The 17511-nt window shown below is 47.0% G+C and overlaps 2 protein-coding genes across 16 annotated transcripts in view; one reads left to right on the top strand and one right to left on the bottom strand.

Annotated features, from left to right (window-relative positions):
• The window catches only part of adgrg6 (adhesion G protein-coupled receptor G6), a 115108-nt gene that overhangs the window by 21204 nt on the left and 76393 nt on the right, over window positions 1-17511 (top strand). For 14 of the 15 annotated variants that reach the window (XM_041975452.1, XM_041975448.1, XM_041975446.1 and 11 more), the window contains exons 3-5: window positions 11404-11751; window positions 12543-12682; window positions 13876-14152. In XM_041975452.1, the coding sequence (XP_041831386.1) occupies window positions 11404-11751; window positions 12543-12682; window positions 13876-14152 (765 nt within the window). The remainder of the gene's footprint in view (window positions 1-11403; window positions 11752-12542; window positions 12683-13875; window positions 14153-17511) is intronic. The other variant, XM_041975451.1, reaches the window with a different exon arrangement.
• On the bottom strand, window positions 14492-16569 carry LOC121633477. Its single transcript, XM_041975549.1, has 2 exons — window positions 14930-16569; window positions 14492-14685 (listed from the first exon to the last, which is right to left on the bottom strand). The coding sequence occupies exon 1, from the start codon at window positions 16488-16490 to the stop codon at window positions 15189-15191; it is 1302 nt and encodes a 433-aa protein (XP_041831483.1). The 5' UTR covers window positions 16491-16569; the 3' UTR covers window positions 14492-14685; window positions 14930-15188.

Raw genomic sequence — 17511 nt, 5'->3', positions numbered from 1 at the left:
GTTGAACACTTTCCTCTCTCCCTTCGTTGCATAGACACTGTTTATATATTTAAAAAGCACATAAAGGTGTGACTTTACTTAAATGTGGACTTTATCACTGTTTTATTGCTTTTATTGTAATTTTGCTCATAACATCAGTAAAAAAATACATTTTTATATAGTTTTATTTGTTTTCTCTGAAGCACTTTGTGATTCCACATCTGAAAAGTGCTATAAAAATGTATTATAATTTTTATTATTGAATTATCTTTTTAAAATTTCATTCCTTCCCCTTCGATGACTCTGCACACGACGCAGTGTGTATAAATAACACTTAATAATTTAATAATTCTGACTTTTATTCATTGTGCAGATAATTTGAGGCTTTGTCACATTTCCTGTTAATACATTCATTTTTGTTAAAGTCATCTCAGCCTGTTTTTTAATTTTATTATTATTACTATCCAGCTACCTCCCCCAGGCTGTAATTTAAAGACTTCCACAGAGAGAAACGCTGTGCACAAAGCTGTCAGGATCATAAAATATTAACAGTTTAAATGAATAGAAAACATCTTCCTCTGAATGTGTGATGAGCTGAGCCAAAAGCAAGCACCCGTCTGGATGTTAATGTGGACGCCGGTGCCAGCACTAATCAGCAGCCACTGCACACACTCCTGGTTAATGGCTGCTCCGTTAACTCGCCTCGTCGTCTCTGTACGAGTGTCTTCGTTAGTAAACCGTCCAGCTGTGGAGCATCCTGTCAGCAGCCAGAGAGGAGGAAGCTGTAAAGTTTTATATCTGCTCTGATTAGCTGCAGTGAGGAGACGCCGGAATAAAAACCAGCTAAAACATGTTTGTTTTGTTATGAAAAGAAAACAAAATAAACAAGAGGAAAAGGAAACAGAGCTGAGGATGGAAGGGGTGGATAACAAGGAAAGAGGAAAGTAAGTTATATGAAACTGAGAAAACAAAAAGGGAAAATAAGAGAAGGAAAAGCTGAAATCTGTGTCAACTGATTGAGATCTCCACCCCTGCATGAAGTCATCCACATCTAATCTCACGGCCGAGCAGATTATTGGGAAACAATTCTTTCCTCATTTCCCACATTTGCTTATCAGCCATCATATTTGCCTGGGTGGACACCTGAGGCGTCAGGTGTGTGTTCGGGTGTGTGTGTGTTTGTAAAACGCTCTTATCAGCTGTTCCATCAGACAAATGTCATCACCGTTAGAAATGTTGAGCAGGGCAAAGAGGAAGAGTTTAGATTTGGAGATCTCGGCAGTGGAAACATTTTTACACCATCTGATTGGGAGGTTTACGCATCCACACCTTTTTTCCTTTTTACTGTCCCAAAACAGCAAAATCCTGAAGAACAGCATGTAACAAACATTAGCAACGAGCTAATACAGGACGTCATAAGAGGACTGGTTTAGTTTCTCAGATGTTTCCATGCAGGACTGGGTGTTAATCAAAGCGTCTTATGTTGATTTTAGATACATTTTTTCATTGACATTTTTCTTCATATTTCTTAAAGAATTTTTTACACTATTTCTATGCTGAGTGAAATTTCACTGTTTCATGTACTGTGACAGTAAAGTTTTGTTTTGATTCTGATGATGACGCCTCAGGTCTAACTTCACCCTCAGTCGCTTGGCCTACCTGCTGAATATTTAAATCAGGTTAGTCTGCCCATTTATCCTCCAAGGGAACCTGTGGGAAAATATTTTTCCTAAAGAAATTACCAAAATTGTCATGGTCCATGCTCATTACCGCTTCCTGCTGACCATATTTGGCTTGCCAATCATCACCGCTGTTTGGACGGCACAGCTGGAGAACATCAAGTCATCATTCTCATCGCCATATAAACCTCACCCGGACCTCCAGTCATCGCTGGATTATACTACTCATCGTGGTAACCAGTCGTGCACATGATCTAAATCGTATTGTATCTGAACCAACCTAACTTGTACCCTCTCTCTTCCAAGAACCGTACCTGAACCTCGTCCACACCACGGAGAATCCTGTCTGCCCGCTCCAGCCCGTCCTTCCAGCAAACCCTGCATACTGCACTGCACAATTCAAATAAAGTGTCTTTGATCATTCTCCGAGCGCTCCTCTCCTTGGATCCATACACCCAATCCGTGACAGAATAATCCAGCCAAACAATATGGATCCTACGGAGCAAGCCGCCAGGAAAGCCGAACCCGGAAGCGATCTGCATCAGGCCGTGTCTGCACATGGAAATCTCCTTGGTCAACACTCGCAGGTACTCCGGTCTCTAGGAGAAGGACAACACGCTTTGCAAAAACAATTAGACGATATCTCCAGATCTTTGTCAGCCCTGTTTAATCAACCTGCTCAGCTTTCAATCCCCGCAGCTCCTCAGCCTGTCCCCGTGCCGACTCCGCCCACTCCGGTGCGGGACGTACACATTCCGGATCCCAGACCGTTTTCCGGCGAGTTGGGGAAATGCAGAGGATTCCTTCTCCAGTGTACTCTTATCTTCGACCAGAAACCACTCACTTACTCCTCGGACCGCTCGAAGGTATCATATATAATTGGTCTGCTTACTTCCCGGGCACTTACATGGGCAGAGGCATACCTTGAGACCACGCCCCTCCACACTCTTTCACTGCGGGCTTTCACAGCCGACTTATTAAAAGTTTTTGATGGTCCAGTTCGGGGCCGTGAGACGGCCAAGCGCCTGATGTCAATTCATCAAGGGAACCAGAGTGTGGCTGAATTTTCGGTGGAGTTCAGGACGTTGGCTGCCGACTCTGGGTGGAACTCTGCTGCATTAATGGACCATTTTTTACATTGTTTAACAGATACCCTGAAGGATGAACTGGCAACTCTGGACCTTCCAGCTACTCTGGATTCCCTGATAGACCTAGCCACCCGTCTGGATAATCGCCTCCGGGAAAGGACCCGAGAACGCCGTAGTCCTCGCCCGGGTCTGTCTCATAGGTGGTTTCCATCTTCACCTGAACCATCTCCGGACTTCCTCCCTGTTTCGGCCGCCGAACCCATGCAGGTGGGTCGCACACACCTGACCCCGACGGAGAGGCAGAGACGGCTACAGGCAGGAGCTTGTCTGTATTGTGGTGAAGAAGGGCATTTCCGGGCTACCTGTCCTGTTCGGCCAAAAGACCAGGCCCGTCAGTTCAGGTCGGGATTCTGACGGGCCAGACCCAGACAAAGACCCAGATCCCGGCAACACTAACCTTTTCTGATCAGTCCCTCACAGTGCAGGCCTTAATCGACTCAGGAGCAGAGGACAGTTTTCTGGACATCCGCCTGGCTGAGGAAGCCAAGATCCCTCAGGTACCGCTAGTTCAACCCATAACAGCCAAGGCCTTGGATGGTCACACCCTTGCCCAGGTAACGCACACCACTGCACCCATAAAATTAAAACTCTCTGGAAACCACACTGAAGTAATCGAGTTCAAGTTGATTTCAGCCCCCGAATCCCCGCTGGTGCTCGGTCATCCCTGGTTGTCTCTCCACAACCCTCACATCAACTGGGCCTCCCGAACCATCATGGGTTGGAGTGAGGAATGTCACCAGTCCTGCCTTCGATCAGCCATACTCCCAGCCGCCATAGACTCCAGCAAAGCAGAAGCCCCGGATCTGACCTCAGTCCCGACCGAGTACCATGACCTGGCCGAGGTATTCAGTAAACTCAAAGCGTCCTCTCTGCCTCCCCACAGACCCTATGACTGCGCCATAGAGCTCCTGCCCGGTTCCCCGCTTCCAAACAGTAGGCTGTATAACATCTCCAGGCCAGAGCGGGAAACCATGGAGACGTACATCCAGGAGTCTCTCGATGCCGGCATAATCCGACATTCCTCCTCCCCGTTGGCCGCTGGGTTTTTCTTTGTCACAAAAAAGGATAAAACCCTGCGTCCCTGCATCGATTACCGGGCCCTGAACAAAATCACCGTACGTAACAAGTATCCTCTCCCCCTAATTGACTCCGCCTTTGAGGCGTTACTAGGTTCCACGATCTTCACCAAACTCGACCTCCGTAACGCCTATTATCTGGTCCGCGTAAGGGAAGGTGATGAGTGGAAGACCGCCTTCAAGACCCCTCTGGGTCATTTCGAATATCTAGTCATGCCCTTTGGCCTAACCAACGCCCCGGCAGTATTCCAAGCCCTAGTCAATGACGTGCTCCGGGACTTTCTCAACCGTTTTGTTTTCGTCTATCTCGATGACATTCTGATCTACTCACAGACCCAGTCCGAACACAAGAAGCACGTCCGTTTGGTTCTCCAGAGACTCCTCGAAAATAAACTGTATGTGAAGGCGGAGAAGTGTCAGTTTCACTCAGACACCGTCGGCTTCTTGGGCTACGTCTTCGCGAGCGGGCAGATGAAGGCAGACCAGGCAAAGGTTCAGGCGGTATTGGACTGGCCCACACCGGACTCTGTTAAATCTCTGCAGCGCTTCTTGGGTTTTGCAAATTTCTACCGCCGCTTCATTAAAAACTTCAGCCTGGTGGCAGCCCCCCTTACGAAACTGACTTCTCCCAAGACTCCGTTCCATTGGTCAGACAGTGCGAAGTCCGCTTTTCAGGACCTTAAGGCGCGTTTCGCCTCAGCTCCGGTCCTCACTCAGCCAGACCCTTCACGACAGTTCGTGGTCGAGGTGGACGCCTCTGATTCCGGGGTGGGGGCGGTACTATCCCAGCGCTCGGAACAGACGGGCGAATTACACCCATGTGCCTTTTTTTCCCGGCGCCTCACCCCAGCCGAACGCAACTATGACGTGGGGGAACGCGAGCTTCTGGCTGTTAAGTTTGCGTTGGAGGAGTGGCGCCACTGGCTGGAGGGTGCAGCTCAACCCTTCATCGTGTGGACGGATCACCGCAACCTTGAGTACATCCAGTCGGCCAAGCGGCTGAATTCCCGTCAGGCCAGGTGGGCTTTATTCTTCGGCCGATTTAACTTCTCTTTGACCTACAGGCCGGGATCCAAGAACGTCAAACCCGACGCCCTGTCACGCCAGTTCAGCTCCGGTGGCCCGTCCTCAGATCCAGACACCATCCTGCCTGCGTCCTGTGTTGTGGCTGCCGTAACATGGGAGGTGGAACAAAACGTCCGGGAAGCCCAGCGAGCGCATCCAGACCCAGGTACCGGTCCGCCTAACAGACTCTTTGTTCCTGACCAAGTCCGCTCTCAGGTTCTTCAATGGGGACATTCATCCCGGGTTGCCTGCCACTCTGGCCGCGCACGCACAGCGGTCCTCATCAGACGGCGGTTCTGGTGGCCAACCCTGGAAAAAGACGTCCGGGAGTTCGTGGCCGCTTGTCCTGTCTGTGCCCGGGGAAAGATGTCCTCCCAGGCTCCAGCTGGTCTTCTTCGGCCTCTCCCCATTCCCCGACGACCCTGGTCCCACATAGCACTGGATTTCGTTACTGGCCTCCCTCCGTCCCGAGGTAACACTACCATCTTGACCATCACTGACCGCTTTTCCAAAGCAGCTCACTTCGTGGCGCTGCCCAAATTGCCCACTGCTTTGGAAACCGCAGACATCATGTCTGTTCATGTCTTCCGTCTCCATGGCATCCCTGTGGACATCGTTTCTGACCGAGGGCCCCAGTTCGTGTCACGGGTCTGGAAGGCATTCTGCTCCGAGCTTGGGGCGACCGTCAGCCTGAGTTCGGGGTTCCACCCTCAGACCAACGGTCAAGCAGAACGCCTTAACCAAGAGTTGGAGTCCGCCCTGCGCTGCGTGGCTGCCGACGACCCCTCCGCCTGGAGCAGCCACCTGTGCTGGGTGGAGTATGCCCACAATTCACATGTCTCCTCCGCCACAGGTCTCTCCCCTTTCGAGGCCTCCCTGGGGTATCAACCACCTCTCTTCCCGGACCAGGAGGCTGAGCTCGCTGTTCCCTCCGTCCAGCATCACCTGGGTCGATGTCGCCGGCTGTGGCGGGCTACCAGGGCAGCCCTGGTGCGGACCTCAGTCAGGAACCGCCGGGGTGCGGATAGGCGCAGGATCCCCGCACCTCCGTACCGTGTTGGGCAGCAGGTCTGGCTGTCCTCCAGGTACGTGCCCCTACACACGGACTCACGCAAGCTGTCTCCCCGGTTCCTCGGCCCCTTTGAAGTCCTGGAGATACGGAGCCCTGTGGTCGTGAAGCTGCGGCTGCCGCGCTCCATGCGCATCCACCCTGTTTTCCATGTCTCCCAGCTCAAGCCGGTCTCCTTCAGTCCATTGGTCCCTCCTTCCAGGCCCCCTCCACCCGCCCGGGTCATTGACGGTGATCCGGCCTTTTCCGTCCGTCGCCTCCTGGATGTCCGCCGCCGGGGTCGTGGTCTGCAGTACCTTGTGGACTGGGAGGGCTATGGCCCGGAGGAACGGTCTTGGGTCCCTCGCTCATTCATCCTGGACGCTGACCTCATCCGGGATTTTCGTCGCCGTCAGGCTGCTGGGTCGCCCGGGGGCTCCCCTTGAGGGGGGGGCACTGTCATGGTCCATGCTCATTACCGCTTCCTGCTGACCATATTTGGCTTGCCAATCATCACCGCTGTTTGGACGGCACAGCTGGAGAACATCAAGTCATCATTCTCATCGCCATATAAACCTCACCCGGACCTCCAGTCATCGCTGGATTATACTACTCATCGTGGTAACCAGTCGTGCACATGATCTAAATCGTATTGTATCTGAACCAACCTAACTTGTACCCTCTCTCTTCCAAGAACCGTACCTGAACCTCGTCCACACCACGGAGAATCCTGTCTGCCCGCTCCAGCCCGTCCTTCCAGCAAACCCTGCATACTGCACTGCACAATTCAAATAAAGTGTCTTTGATCATTCTCCGAGCGCTCCTCTCCTTGGATCCATACACCCAATCCGTGACAAAAATAATCTTTGATGTCGACCGAATGTGCCGTATTCCTGTGGCGGCCTGGCGTGTGGTGTGGCAACGGTGTCTTATTTTCAGCTGTTGTTGTTGTTGCTGTGATTGGCTAATTGGTGTCATTCAACCTGATTTGGAGCAGGGGGCCTTAAGAAAAAGCTGCCCCTGTCCTTCCCTGCGTTATTATGGCTGCAAGAGAGGCTGTTCAACAAAGTACGAGCTGAAGCCCAAATGAGTTGGTGTTTGGACATGAGGTGTGTGAGCCCTGGTCAGTGTTAAGACAGCTGGATTGATACAGAACCACCCAAGAACTTGGTTGACTTTAACGGTGTTCAACTCTGTTTGTAACATGCACGAAGGCAAAATGAAGGAACAGCACTCTTGGTTTGTCTGCTGCGATCGGCTTGTTCATCATCCGCTTTCATCACGACCTTCGTGTTTGCGCATTGGAACGTCGGTAGTGTGATTTTGATTGACATGAGGAGAATCAATCCAGTTGGATGAAACAATACTGATTGGCCCAGGATGGAGAGAGCCGCATCCCTGGGAGGATCTTGATAGAATTGATGAGAGAGTTGCTTCAGTTTAAGGTCTTACATAACCACCCGTTTGGCCAGCGCCCCTCACTAGTGAAGATTATGTTTATATGAGAAGTTATAAACTAAATGCAACCGATTCTCAATAAATGCTGCAGACGATTGATTCTAATGTTCTCCATAACGTTACATTATCTAATTAATTTATGTTTAAAGAGGTAGCATCTCGATGGGGTGGTGCCCCCAGCACCCCATTTTAACGACCGGTTTCACCAACGGATGTGGAGGGTGCTGATCTTAGTTCCATTCTTGGTTCTCCAGCAGCAGATCGCTCGTGTTGACAGATTTATGGGCATCGTCTTCAGAAACTAGCTTTTTGTTCCACGTCCAACCTTTTAAAACTCAAGTATAACGTTCTCATGTTCACCGCCTGCTCCAGCTTCACTTTCTGAACTTTCTACGTCTGTTTTCACCGCTCAGCATCTCCAAAAACACAGCCGCTCTGCTGCAGGTTTAGTGGTGCAGCAGTGAAACAGGTACCCCCCTTAAACAGGTTCCTGTTGCACCATCTTGCTTACGTCATTCCGGCTGGTTAAACAAGTTTTTTATGGTTTAAAACAAATTCATATTACAACAAACAAACAGTTTTTGTATGAAACTGGATGCTGCAGAGCACTGTTTTCTGGGACATGTGGGTTCATAATGCTTCCAAAACATTTGATGACGACTATGTCGCATCATTCGCCATCAGAGCGTGGTATAAAATCATCTCTCACGTGTCCTAAACTTGACATAAAGTCTTTTTTCTTAGACATTTTCTAAACACTGAATAATTTTCACTTCGTCTGTCTTTTCAGGGAAGAATTCTCTGTTTGTCTTCATTAAAATCCTAGTGTATAAATCCATTTTCTTTCTAATAATTTTAGTTATTGTGGCTTTGAAATTAATTCTGTAATTATCTGGAGTTATCTTTTAGGAAGGATTAGATAAAAAACAAAGCAGCACACATCGTCTGTCTCTCCTTCATCTGCTACAGTTTGTGCTTCATCTATAATCTGTCAGATCTTAGTGGATTGAAAAGCTTTGCCCTGCTTTTACAGTATTAATATGACTGAATCAGTGGCTAATGGAGGACAGATGAAGGATAACTGGATGAAGATGGCGGAGCGGCCGGCTCTGTGTACAGTAGTAATGCAGGACAGATGCAGGATCAGTCGGACAGACGGTGGTTTTATGGGTCTGCAGTACTTTGCGGTGTGTTGGGAGCAGCAGTGCTTCCTTCACAGCGGGAGATGTTTGCAATGAGATCCACTTGTAGGATGTTTGGTTTGCTGACTAAAGACAGAGCTCACACACAGAGGCTGCTCCCATAACCCCAACAAGACTCATGATTCAGGATTACTTTACCTTCAGTTTTATTACCGCTTTGACTGTATTCTTTGATTTCAGCCCATTGTGCGTGTCATTTAATCTCTGTGCAGGTTCTGGGGTCACTTTGTGGTGGAGCTGATGATGTATTGGTAGAAAGCAGAGTATGTGCATGCAGTATGTTTGCAGACAGAACCTTTAAATGGGTAAAAATGGACACACATATCTTTAAATCTATATATCTTTGTATTATATCTATATATCAAGCAGATTCTAGGCAACTAACTAGATATAGCGTGACATAGCTGTATGCCTTAAACACAAGGCATAGAAGTCTAAGAACTAGTGTACAGAACTCTGTATCTAGGGGCACATTCACAGTGATGCTGTTTGTTCCTGGATCGCTTCCAGGGATAGTATAGTCCGTTTGGGTGGTGTGAGCACTCATTTATACTCTGGCGCAGTCCAAACTCTGGTCTGCTTTAAAACTGGGATCTTGGTTCACTTGCAAGTGATTCCTGGTGTGAAAGCAACATGTCGGGTATCTGGCTGCTTCTCCTGCTGCTCATACTGGACAGATTCTGGTTTTTATGCCAAAGTAAAAACAGAAACCAGAATGCAGAAACTAGGTGTTGCTTCATTTGTTTACTTGCGCCCCTTAGTGAGCAGTTGTTGTAACTGTGTGACGTTGTCCAAGTAGTTTGGTCCACTTGAGGAAAGTGCCGTGGGAGATGATCAGGTACGTCCCGATGCTGCTAAATCAAACTGTATCTTTCTATAACTTTTCAGTATTCTGCATATTTGGTGCCAGAAAGATCAGCTTTCATGTGGAGAAGTATGTATACATTTGCCTGCAAGTCAGTCAGACAGGCCTGATAATAACAGTCATTTCCTGCTGTCAGAAGTATTCAGAGTGATTTTTGTGTGTAAGACCTTGGTATTTTCAGCCTTCAAGCTGCTGCAGGAAAGCTGCACAGTCTGAATCTTTCTGAGAAATGTGACCCAGTCAGATTTTATGGCTTGAGACATACAGAGAAAGAAACACTCCACACAGGGTGGTGTTTCTGACGTTTCCATGCATTGGCTGTGGTTTGGCTGTGGCGAAGGCCAAGCTGGAGATCAACGGAGACCATTGTTGCCCCGGGCGACAGACAAGCCATTCTTTCCACTCTCCTTTTCAGCTCTGGTCAGTTATGTTTTTCATTTTAGGAAAAAATCTCCTCTTTCCATTACTTGTTAAAAATTAAGGCCAACATGTTTTTGATCAGTTTCTTTGACAAACCAACTGCTTCGTCTACAGTTCACCAAAACCCCAGGCTGAAAGGCTGCTAAACATACCGGCATAATAACCATCTCTGAATATTATGTAAGACATCTGTTCACAGGACAGAGTCCAGGTACAACCCGTCCAGTCAGTGTGAGTTTGGTGTGTTAGTGGTGGATGGATGGATGGATGGGTGGATGGATGGATGGATGGATGGACAGATAGATACTGTATTGATCCCGAAGGGAATTTGGGGAATCAGCACCATAAAAACAATCCAGAAATCAACATAAATAATAAAAATAAAGTGAAAGTATAGTGACGCCATTCACTACGGTGTCTCTGAATGGACAAACAACTCTGTGTGTTAAGGGAGAATCATCTGAGTTTAAAAACTGCAGTACCAGTTGTTTTATAGGACCTAAAGCACTGTTTGGGATGAGTAATGCCTTTAAAGGACCATAGAAGAAGACAGAACCTGAGGTAGTTACCTGTAGCGCAGTCATCGCTAGATCCACTCACGGATGAAAACGTGTTTGTCTGGAAGATTTTGGCCATTGACCCACTGTTCATTCAGAACTGTGCTTGGTATTTGAAGTCATTGCTGTACCCAACTTTACCACTAGATGTCAGTCCTTCTCACACACTGTACGTTTGTTCGGGAAGTTTCGTTGTGCTTGCTGGAAACGGACCAAACGACAGTAAAATGAGCCCCAAATGCAGATAAACCAGACTGTTGGGACCAGTTCAGCACATGATTTCTTTAGCTTCAGTTGTGGAGGATTACATGAAAGAGACAAATTTGTTTTCATTTTTCTCTAAAAGTGGAAAAACTTGTTTCTAAATCTGTCCGGGTCTTCGCTTGTGCATGGTTTCTGCTTCCACTGCTGGCTATTTTAAGACAAAGCTTTTAAAACTGAAAAAGAAATGTACATGTTGCTTGTGGATTTCCTCTCCCTCCCTGACGTAACCGACCATTCTCCTTTTGATTGACTCCTCTCTGGTTTGCTGATTCTTCCTCTAACTGCACCAGTTCGTCCTGCTTTGCCTTCTCCTAGTTACTGGAACGAAATCTAAACCATCGTCTTTGTTTCTGATCTGACCCTGAAACAGTTCTTGGTTTGTTTCCTGAACCTTTGAATCCTTGTAACTTTCTTGAAAACCTTCTTCATCCATAACTCTTGGGTGAATATCCTCCCTGCCTCATGGAAGCAGATGTTTGCCTCCTCTGTCTGCTGATGCTTGTCCTGTCTCCTCCCGCCTAAGTGGGCCCTGCAGTCTTGTCTTCCTTTGCCTTGTCCACTTGTCCACTTGTTGTCTCAGTGATTTTGCAACAGGTTGTCCTACTCTTCATGTTCATAACTTCATCCTGCTGTTACTTCCAGTACTGGGCTGCAGATCCACAAACTGTAACGTGGTGCTAACGGAGGCCCAGGGGGAGTTCACGTCGCCCTGCTATCCCCAGAAATACCCCAATTCACATTCCTGTAAGTGGACCATGCAGGCTCCTGCTGGCTTCATAATCCAGCTCTCCTTCCTGGACTTTGATCTGGAGGAGGCACAGGGCTGCATCTACGACTGGGTTGTGGTGAACACCGGTAACACGGACGTTAAGTTCTGTGGCCTGACAGCCAACGGGCTGACGCTGAACTCCACAGGGAACGTGATGGAGCTGTCCTTCACCTCCGACTTCAGCGTGCAGAAGAGAGGGTTCAGTGTGAGCTTCCAACACGGTAGGTTCAGGCTTCAAACAGGTTCAATCCAAGCTTAACGTGCAGTTAAAATAATCCTGACTGATCTGAGTGAAGAGCAACCAGACCAGTAACTGGTTCTGCTGCAAGTCTGTTAACCACACAACACCCTCAGTCCTCAGATCCTCGATTTGGAAAAGGTAAAACTCTCTTAAATGACCTTTTAACAGGAAATGAATGGAGGGAATCTCAGGAAAAGAAGGAATCATCCCCCTGTAGGCTGACCAATCAGAGAGGGGATACAACTCCTTATGTAGTGTATATCTAAAAGTTTAAACCAGTTTCTTTACGACGATGAAAGAAACAAAAGCCTGTTTGTTGTTCTGGAGGCTGTTTGTTTATTTACTGTGGACTTTCATGCCAGCTGTTCTCCTGCTGGCAAAAATTCTCAAATCCAGTTTAAATCCTGAAAATTAGGATAAAAAGCGGATTGTGTGCAAATCTTCATCGGTTCATAAATCGAACATTTGACTTTTCTTTCACACATTAATCATTTTCTCTACTTCACTTTCTTTTCTCACTCTGTTTTATTTTGCCATCCATTTATTTTTCCTTCCTTTTTATGTTTTCTCATCTTTTCTCATCAATCAAACTTTTTCCATTCCATGATTTTTTTTTCTGGCTCGAACATCTGATCATTCTGAATCTTTTCTTTCCTTTCCTCCATTTCTCCTACAATGTTTTCTTTCTTCATCATTCCCTTTACTCCCCCACTCACTTTCTTTCCTTCCAATCCTTTTGTCTTCCTCTCCTCCTTCCTCTCTCCCTCCTAGTTGCCGTGGCGCTGAGGAACCAGAAGGTGAAGGTAACTGGCAGTAACAGCCAGGTCACCACGGTCGCTAACTCCGTTTCCATACCGACGCTCACTGAACTGACCATCTGTTTTGAGGCGGAGCGAAGGAGCCAGAAACAGGTAGGGACCAGCACCGACCAATCAGCATCCAGAACCCTTTAAATCCGTGTTTGTTCGCAGACTTTAAAAACTTCTTCAGTTTTAACTGGATGGTGTTTATGAGGAAAAAGAAAAATTCTCCAGATTTTTTATTGATTCACAACAAAATAAACATTTCAGGACATCCACATGTAAATTTTCAGTATGGTGTAGTTGCAGGTTTTAATCCATCCATTTGTAAAATGGCTGTATGAACAATAAATAATCAGTAGTTTATAAATTTGCGGCAGATGTAGGAACTTCCAGGTAAACACGTCATCTGAGACTGGAACAGGTGGAAACATCTAAAACTTCACTGTTCAGCAGCTTGGAATGATTTAAATTATTAATACTTGGTGTTTTTGCATCATAACGACTCTTCAGTTTATTTTTTTATTTATTAGTGTATTTAACACATTGATGAACGTCACCCTAAACGTGTCTATGTTAGCTAGTTGTCCCTTTAGACAGAAGTCAAAGTTAAGGCTACCGATTCACATAACTTCGGTTGTGAGCTTATCACAGTGAGGATGTATTTGTGTTTTTCACAGTTTACTAGTGACAAACCTAAACGTATCGATGGAAACGGTAGCCGGGTTCCCCCAAAATGGCGGCGAAAGCCACTGTGACGCATTCTTTGTCATCATACAAGAAAAATAAAATGCATACAATATACACTTTGTGTGTGTGGGTATATATATATATATATATATATATATATATGTATGTATACATATATATATATATGTATATATCTATAGGGTTGCATTAAGCTGGAGCCTATCCCAGCAGTGAACAGGTGAGAGGCAGGTACATCTGGACAGGTCACCATACCATCGCAGGGCCAACACAGAGACAAACAACCATTCACACTCACTCCTAGGGAGAATTTAGAGTGATCAGTTAACCTAACATGCATGTCTTTGGACGGTGGGAGGAACCCGGAGAGAGCCCACGCATACACGGGGAGAACATGCAAACTCCACACAGAAGCAGGTCACTATGACTCAATCCCACATGAAAGATTCCTGCAGAGCCAGTCGAATTACCATATTTATGTTAAATTAAGGCACATGTTAATAGTTGTGACCACCACATGGATTTAATGTAGAAAATAATGAGATACTGGTGGTATTTTCTGTCTGACTCATTCATGATTTTCTGTTTCCGAACAGGAAGAATGGCTCTTCACCTACGACGACGGGAACCACGTGGGGCTGAGTTTTGGCTTCAGTCATTCCGAGATGAAGATGGTTATTGACGGAGTGGTCTGCTCACTGGCGTCCATCCTCACCTCTGCAGACTTTACGTCCACCATGAGGCTGTTCTGCGTCCTGTGGTCGTCATCAGATGGCCAGGTGGCAGTTTATTTTGGTGGAAACCACTTGACAACGACCTGCCCCTCCTCCAGTCAGCACTCTGTGCCGGCTGGAGGAAGCTTCCGGTTAGGAGGTAATCTACGGGTTTTATCGTTTAATCTGGATTCATTTCATTTATAATGCTTCATTTCATTGGTTGTTCTGGTGGAAGTCTGTTGACATTTTATTCACCGGCCAAGAGGCTTCACCACTCGTCTTTTTGATCATTTGCAGCTATTTACTTAGAAGAGATAAATGTAATCCTCCGCCCCAGTTTACACCCAGTCTAAAGACATAATGCTGAAATGGACATGTCCAAAAGGTTTTAACATGGGGTGGTGCGCCAGACTGACCTGAAGTCCAGCACTCCACCTTCTGTTGTTAAGCTCTTTAAACTTTTCCACCAGCTGAAAACCATGTGACCCAGTCGTAGCTGTCAAGTTATCCTGGGATTCTAACTTAAAGTCTGCCCAAACTTGAAAAAGGGCCTTGGCCAACTACAGATTTAGCTGGATCAACTCAGACGACAACATCCTTTATTTTCCTTTTCTTCTCTTTACTTTGACATTTAGATGCCAGACAGTCATGAAAGTTGAAGATCAGGTCAGATCAGATCAGGTTGTAAACCTTTACAACACAAAAGAACACAAAATATAATTACTTTTCCTATTTAAACATGTAACATACAGAAAATATTCTTAAACAAAGTTATAGGCAACAACACTAATAAGCCTGCACGCTCTGCCACATGCTGCTGCCCCCTTAAGCTAGCACAAGAATCAGCAAAACTAACTTAGCTTAACATTTTTTATACATTTAACAACAAGCCTCTGAACTAACAACAAAACCAAACATAAAACGGTTTTCCCACCAGTAGCTTCCCTGGAGATGGCCAGTACTTTATGTTTCCCTCTTTTCTAGTCCTTTTCCAGCTTCAGGCACCACCACTCACTCAGCAAGTGCTCTCAGCTCACCCTGCACGTTCTGTGTGTTGCTGCTGCAGATGAGAACCTTAGAGAGTCAACTTCCTGTTTCAAAATAAAGTTCCGTTTTCCAAAGTTAAAGAATTTCCCTTTCAGGAACTGACAGTACACCTCCCACTTGAGCTCCTGGTTCAGAACCCAAGGAGGTCACACAAATCTTGCTGAGGCTGCTGGATCTCCATCTTGTTGCTCCTCCGCAGGAACCAAGATTACAAGGCGCCTGACATCTCTTTGGAGAATTGTAGCAGGGACCTTCATGTGGGTCTTTCTTCCAACCTTGACAGCTCCACACCCACTTTCCTCTTTGGCTGATTTCTTGATTGTGACTGGGCAGCTGGGGAAAGTTCTTACTTGAACATCCCTCACAACTCCTTTTTTATCAGGGTTCACACTGATTACCCTTGCCAACTTGAACTGACCCCTTAAGGCATTCTGATCAGCCAGCCAAACAATGTCTCCTACAGCAACATTCCTCTCCCTCGTGTGCCACTTGCTCCTGACAAAGAGGCTTGGTCCTGCCAATTGACACCACTTCTTCCAGAACCTGTTTACCTCTGACTGGATCACTCTTAGTCTCTTGTAGGGGTAACCCTCAAACTGGAAGTGTCCTGGGTCTCCTCCTGAGCAGGCACGCCCCAACAGAAGTGAATTTGGGGTGATATACTCCACGCAGTCTTCTTGGATTTGTGCTCTAGCACCTATAGGCCTCTCATTGGCCAAATTGGCTGCCATATACACAAAGGTCTGAAATTCTCCCCATGTGAAAACGCCATCACCACCCAAGTTCTGCAGGGCTCTCTTCACAGTTCGGACAGCCGCCTCTGCCGCCCCGTTTCTGTGAGGGGAATCCGCAGGGTGGATCTTCCAAGACCACTTTGTACTATGTTTAGCAGCCTCTTTCTCCACTTCGGATCCTTCTAGGCGTTCTAAGAACTTATAGAGGTCATCAAGAGCAGGTTTAGCCCCTATGAAATTTGTGCCTGGGTCAGACCACACCTTGCTGGGGTGTCCTCTCAGTGATGTAAACCTCTGATAGGCAAGTAGAAATCCTTCTGATGACATATCACTGACAATGTCCGCATGAATGGCTCTGGATGCCATGCAACTGAACACTATTCCCCAGACTTTGAGTCTCACTCTCTTCTTCACCTCATCTCTTACATCATAGGGTCCAAACAGGTCCATAGTGGTAAACTCAAATGGAGCTGCCGGCTCTGATCGCTCGGGTGGCAGGTCGCTCATGATCTGCTGGCATAGTTTTGCCCTTGCTTTCCTGCAGGTGACACAGGCGTCAATAACCTTTTTGGCTACTCTTTTCCCTTTGACAACCCAAGCTTTGCTCCTCATCCTCAAAAGGGTTCCTGCCAAGCCTTCATGATTTACACTATGAGCTTCTCGAGCCAGCAATGTAGATATCCATGCTGTATGTGGGAGAATGGGCACCACCATTTAGTCTTCTTTGAAGGCTTGGATCCTTCCTCCACAGACGAAAAGTCCATCCTTTCCTCTGAATGCTACCAACCGGTTAAGGGTGGTGTCAGAGAATGACACTTCCGCTTGAGCTGCCATGCAAAGGATTCTGAAGGCATACTTGTAGTCTCCGCCACCAAGCTCTAGTTTTTTAGCCACGCCCTTTAAGGGAGATGCCTCCCACTTCCCTGTTTTTATGGCATACCTTTTTAGATCCAACCACTTGTCGGCCGCCCTTCTCACCCAAGCAACAACTCCAACCAGCCTGGGAAGCCTGCTGAACCGTTTCACATCAAGCAGATTTCTGACAGCTGACCCAGAAGGCATAGTTCGCTCTACAGGCTCATCCTGTCTCAGCTCTCGGTCAGCAGAAGGTGTTTCTGAGCAGCGACCGGGTTGAGACAGGTCATCAATGATAGAAGCTATAAGTTTTTTAGACTCTCCCTGACCTCTTGTTACCATTGCTGAAAATATCTTTCTTTGCATTTTAGTGATGTTATCTCTGGCATCAGTCACAACTTCTCCAGCAGACTTCACTGGCCACTCAGCCAATGGCCATTTCAGAAATTCCGGTCCACTTTGCCAAGCCCTTGAAGATCTTTCAGGTTTGCTCCTCTTGTAATGATGTCTGCAATATTTATGTTACCTGGAATCCACCACCAGTCTTCGACAGGTGCAGCCTTTTGGATCTCCCCTATCCTATTGGCAAAGAATGTTTGGTAACCATAGCTGTCTCGATGAATGGCACCCAGTACTGTCTGGCTGTCAACTAGGTGGAACCAACGGTTTATCTTCATCTGGCCATACTTTTCCATGAACTTCCTGAGCCGCGCTGCGAAGACTGCACCACAGACCTCAGCTTTGACAGCATCCCCCTTTTGGTCCAGTGGTGTAAGTTTGGCCTTGGACTCCACCAGCCGGACTTCTATGCCTTAGTCTGTTTCCCACCTGAGGTACAAAACAGCTCCGTAGGATTTGTCACTGCCATCAGAGAAAGTGA

The sequence above is a fragment of the Melanotaenia boesemani genome, chromosome 22, assembly GCF_017639745.1.
Source record: "Melanotaenia boesemani isolate fMelBoe1 chromosome 22, fMelBoe1.pri, whole genome shotgun sequence".
NCBI lineage: Eukaryota > Metazoa > Chordata > Actinopteri > Atheriniformes > Melanotaeniidae > Melanotaenia > Melanotaenia boesemani.
The sequence above is the reverse complement of the archived record's forward strand: the minus strand, read 5'-3'. Positions and strand labels throughout refer to the sequence as shown.

What these genes read in the sequence shown, in the direction of transcription:
- LOC121633477 (XM_041975549.1), bottom strand. Translation starts at nt 16,490, where the DNA reads ATGGTGGTGCCCATTCTCCCACATACAGCATGGATATCTACATTGCTG.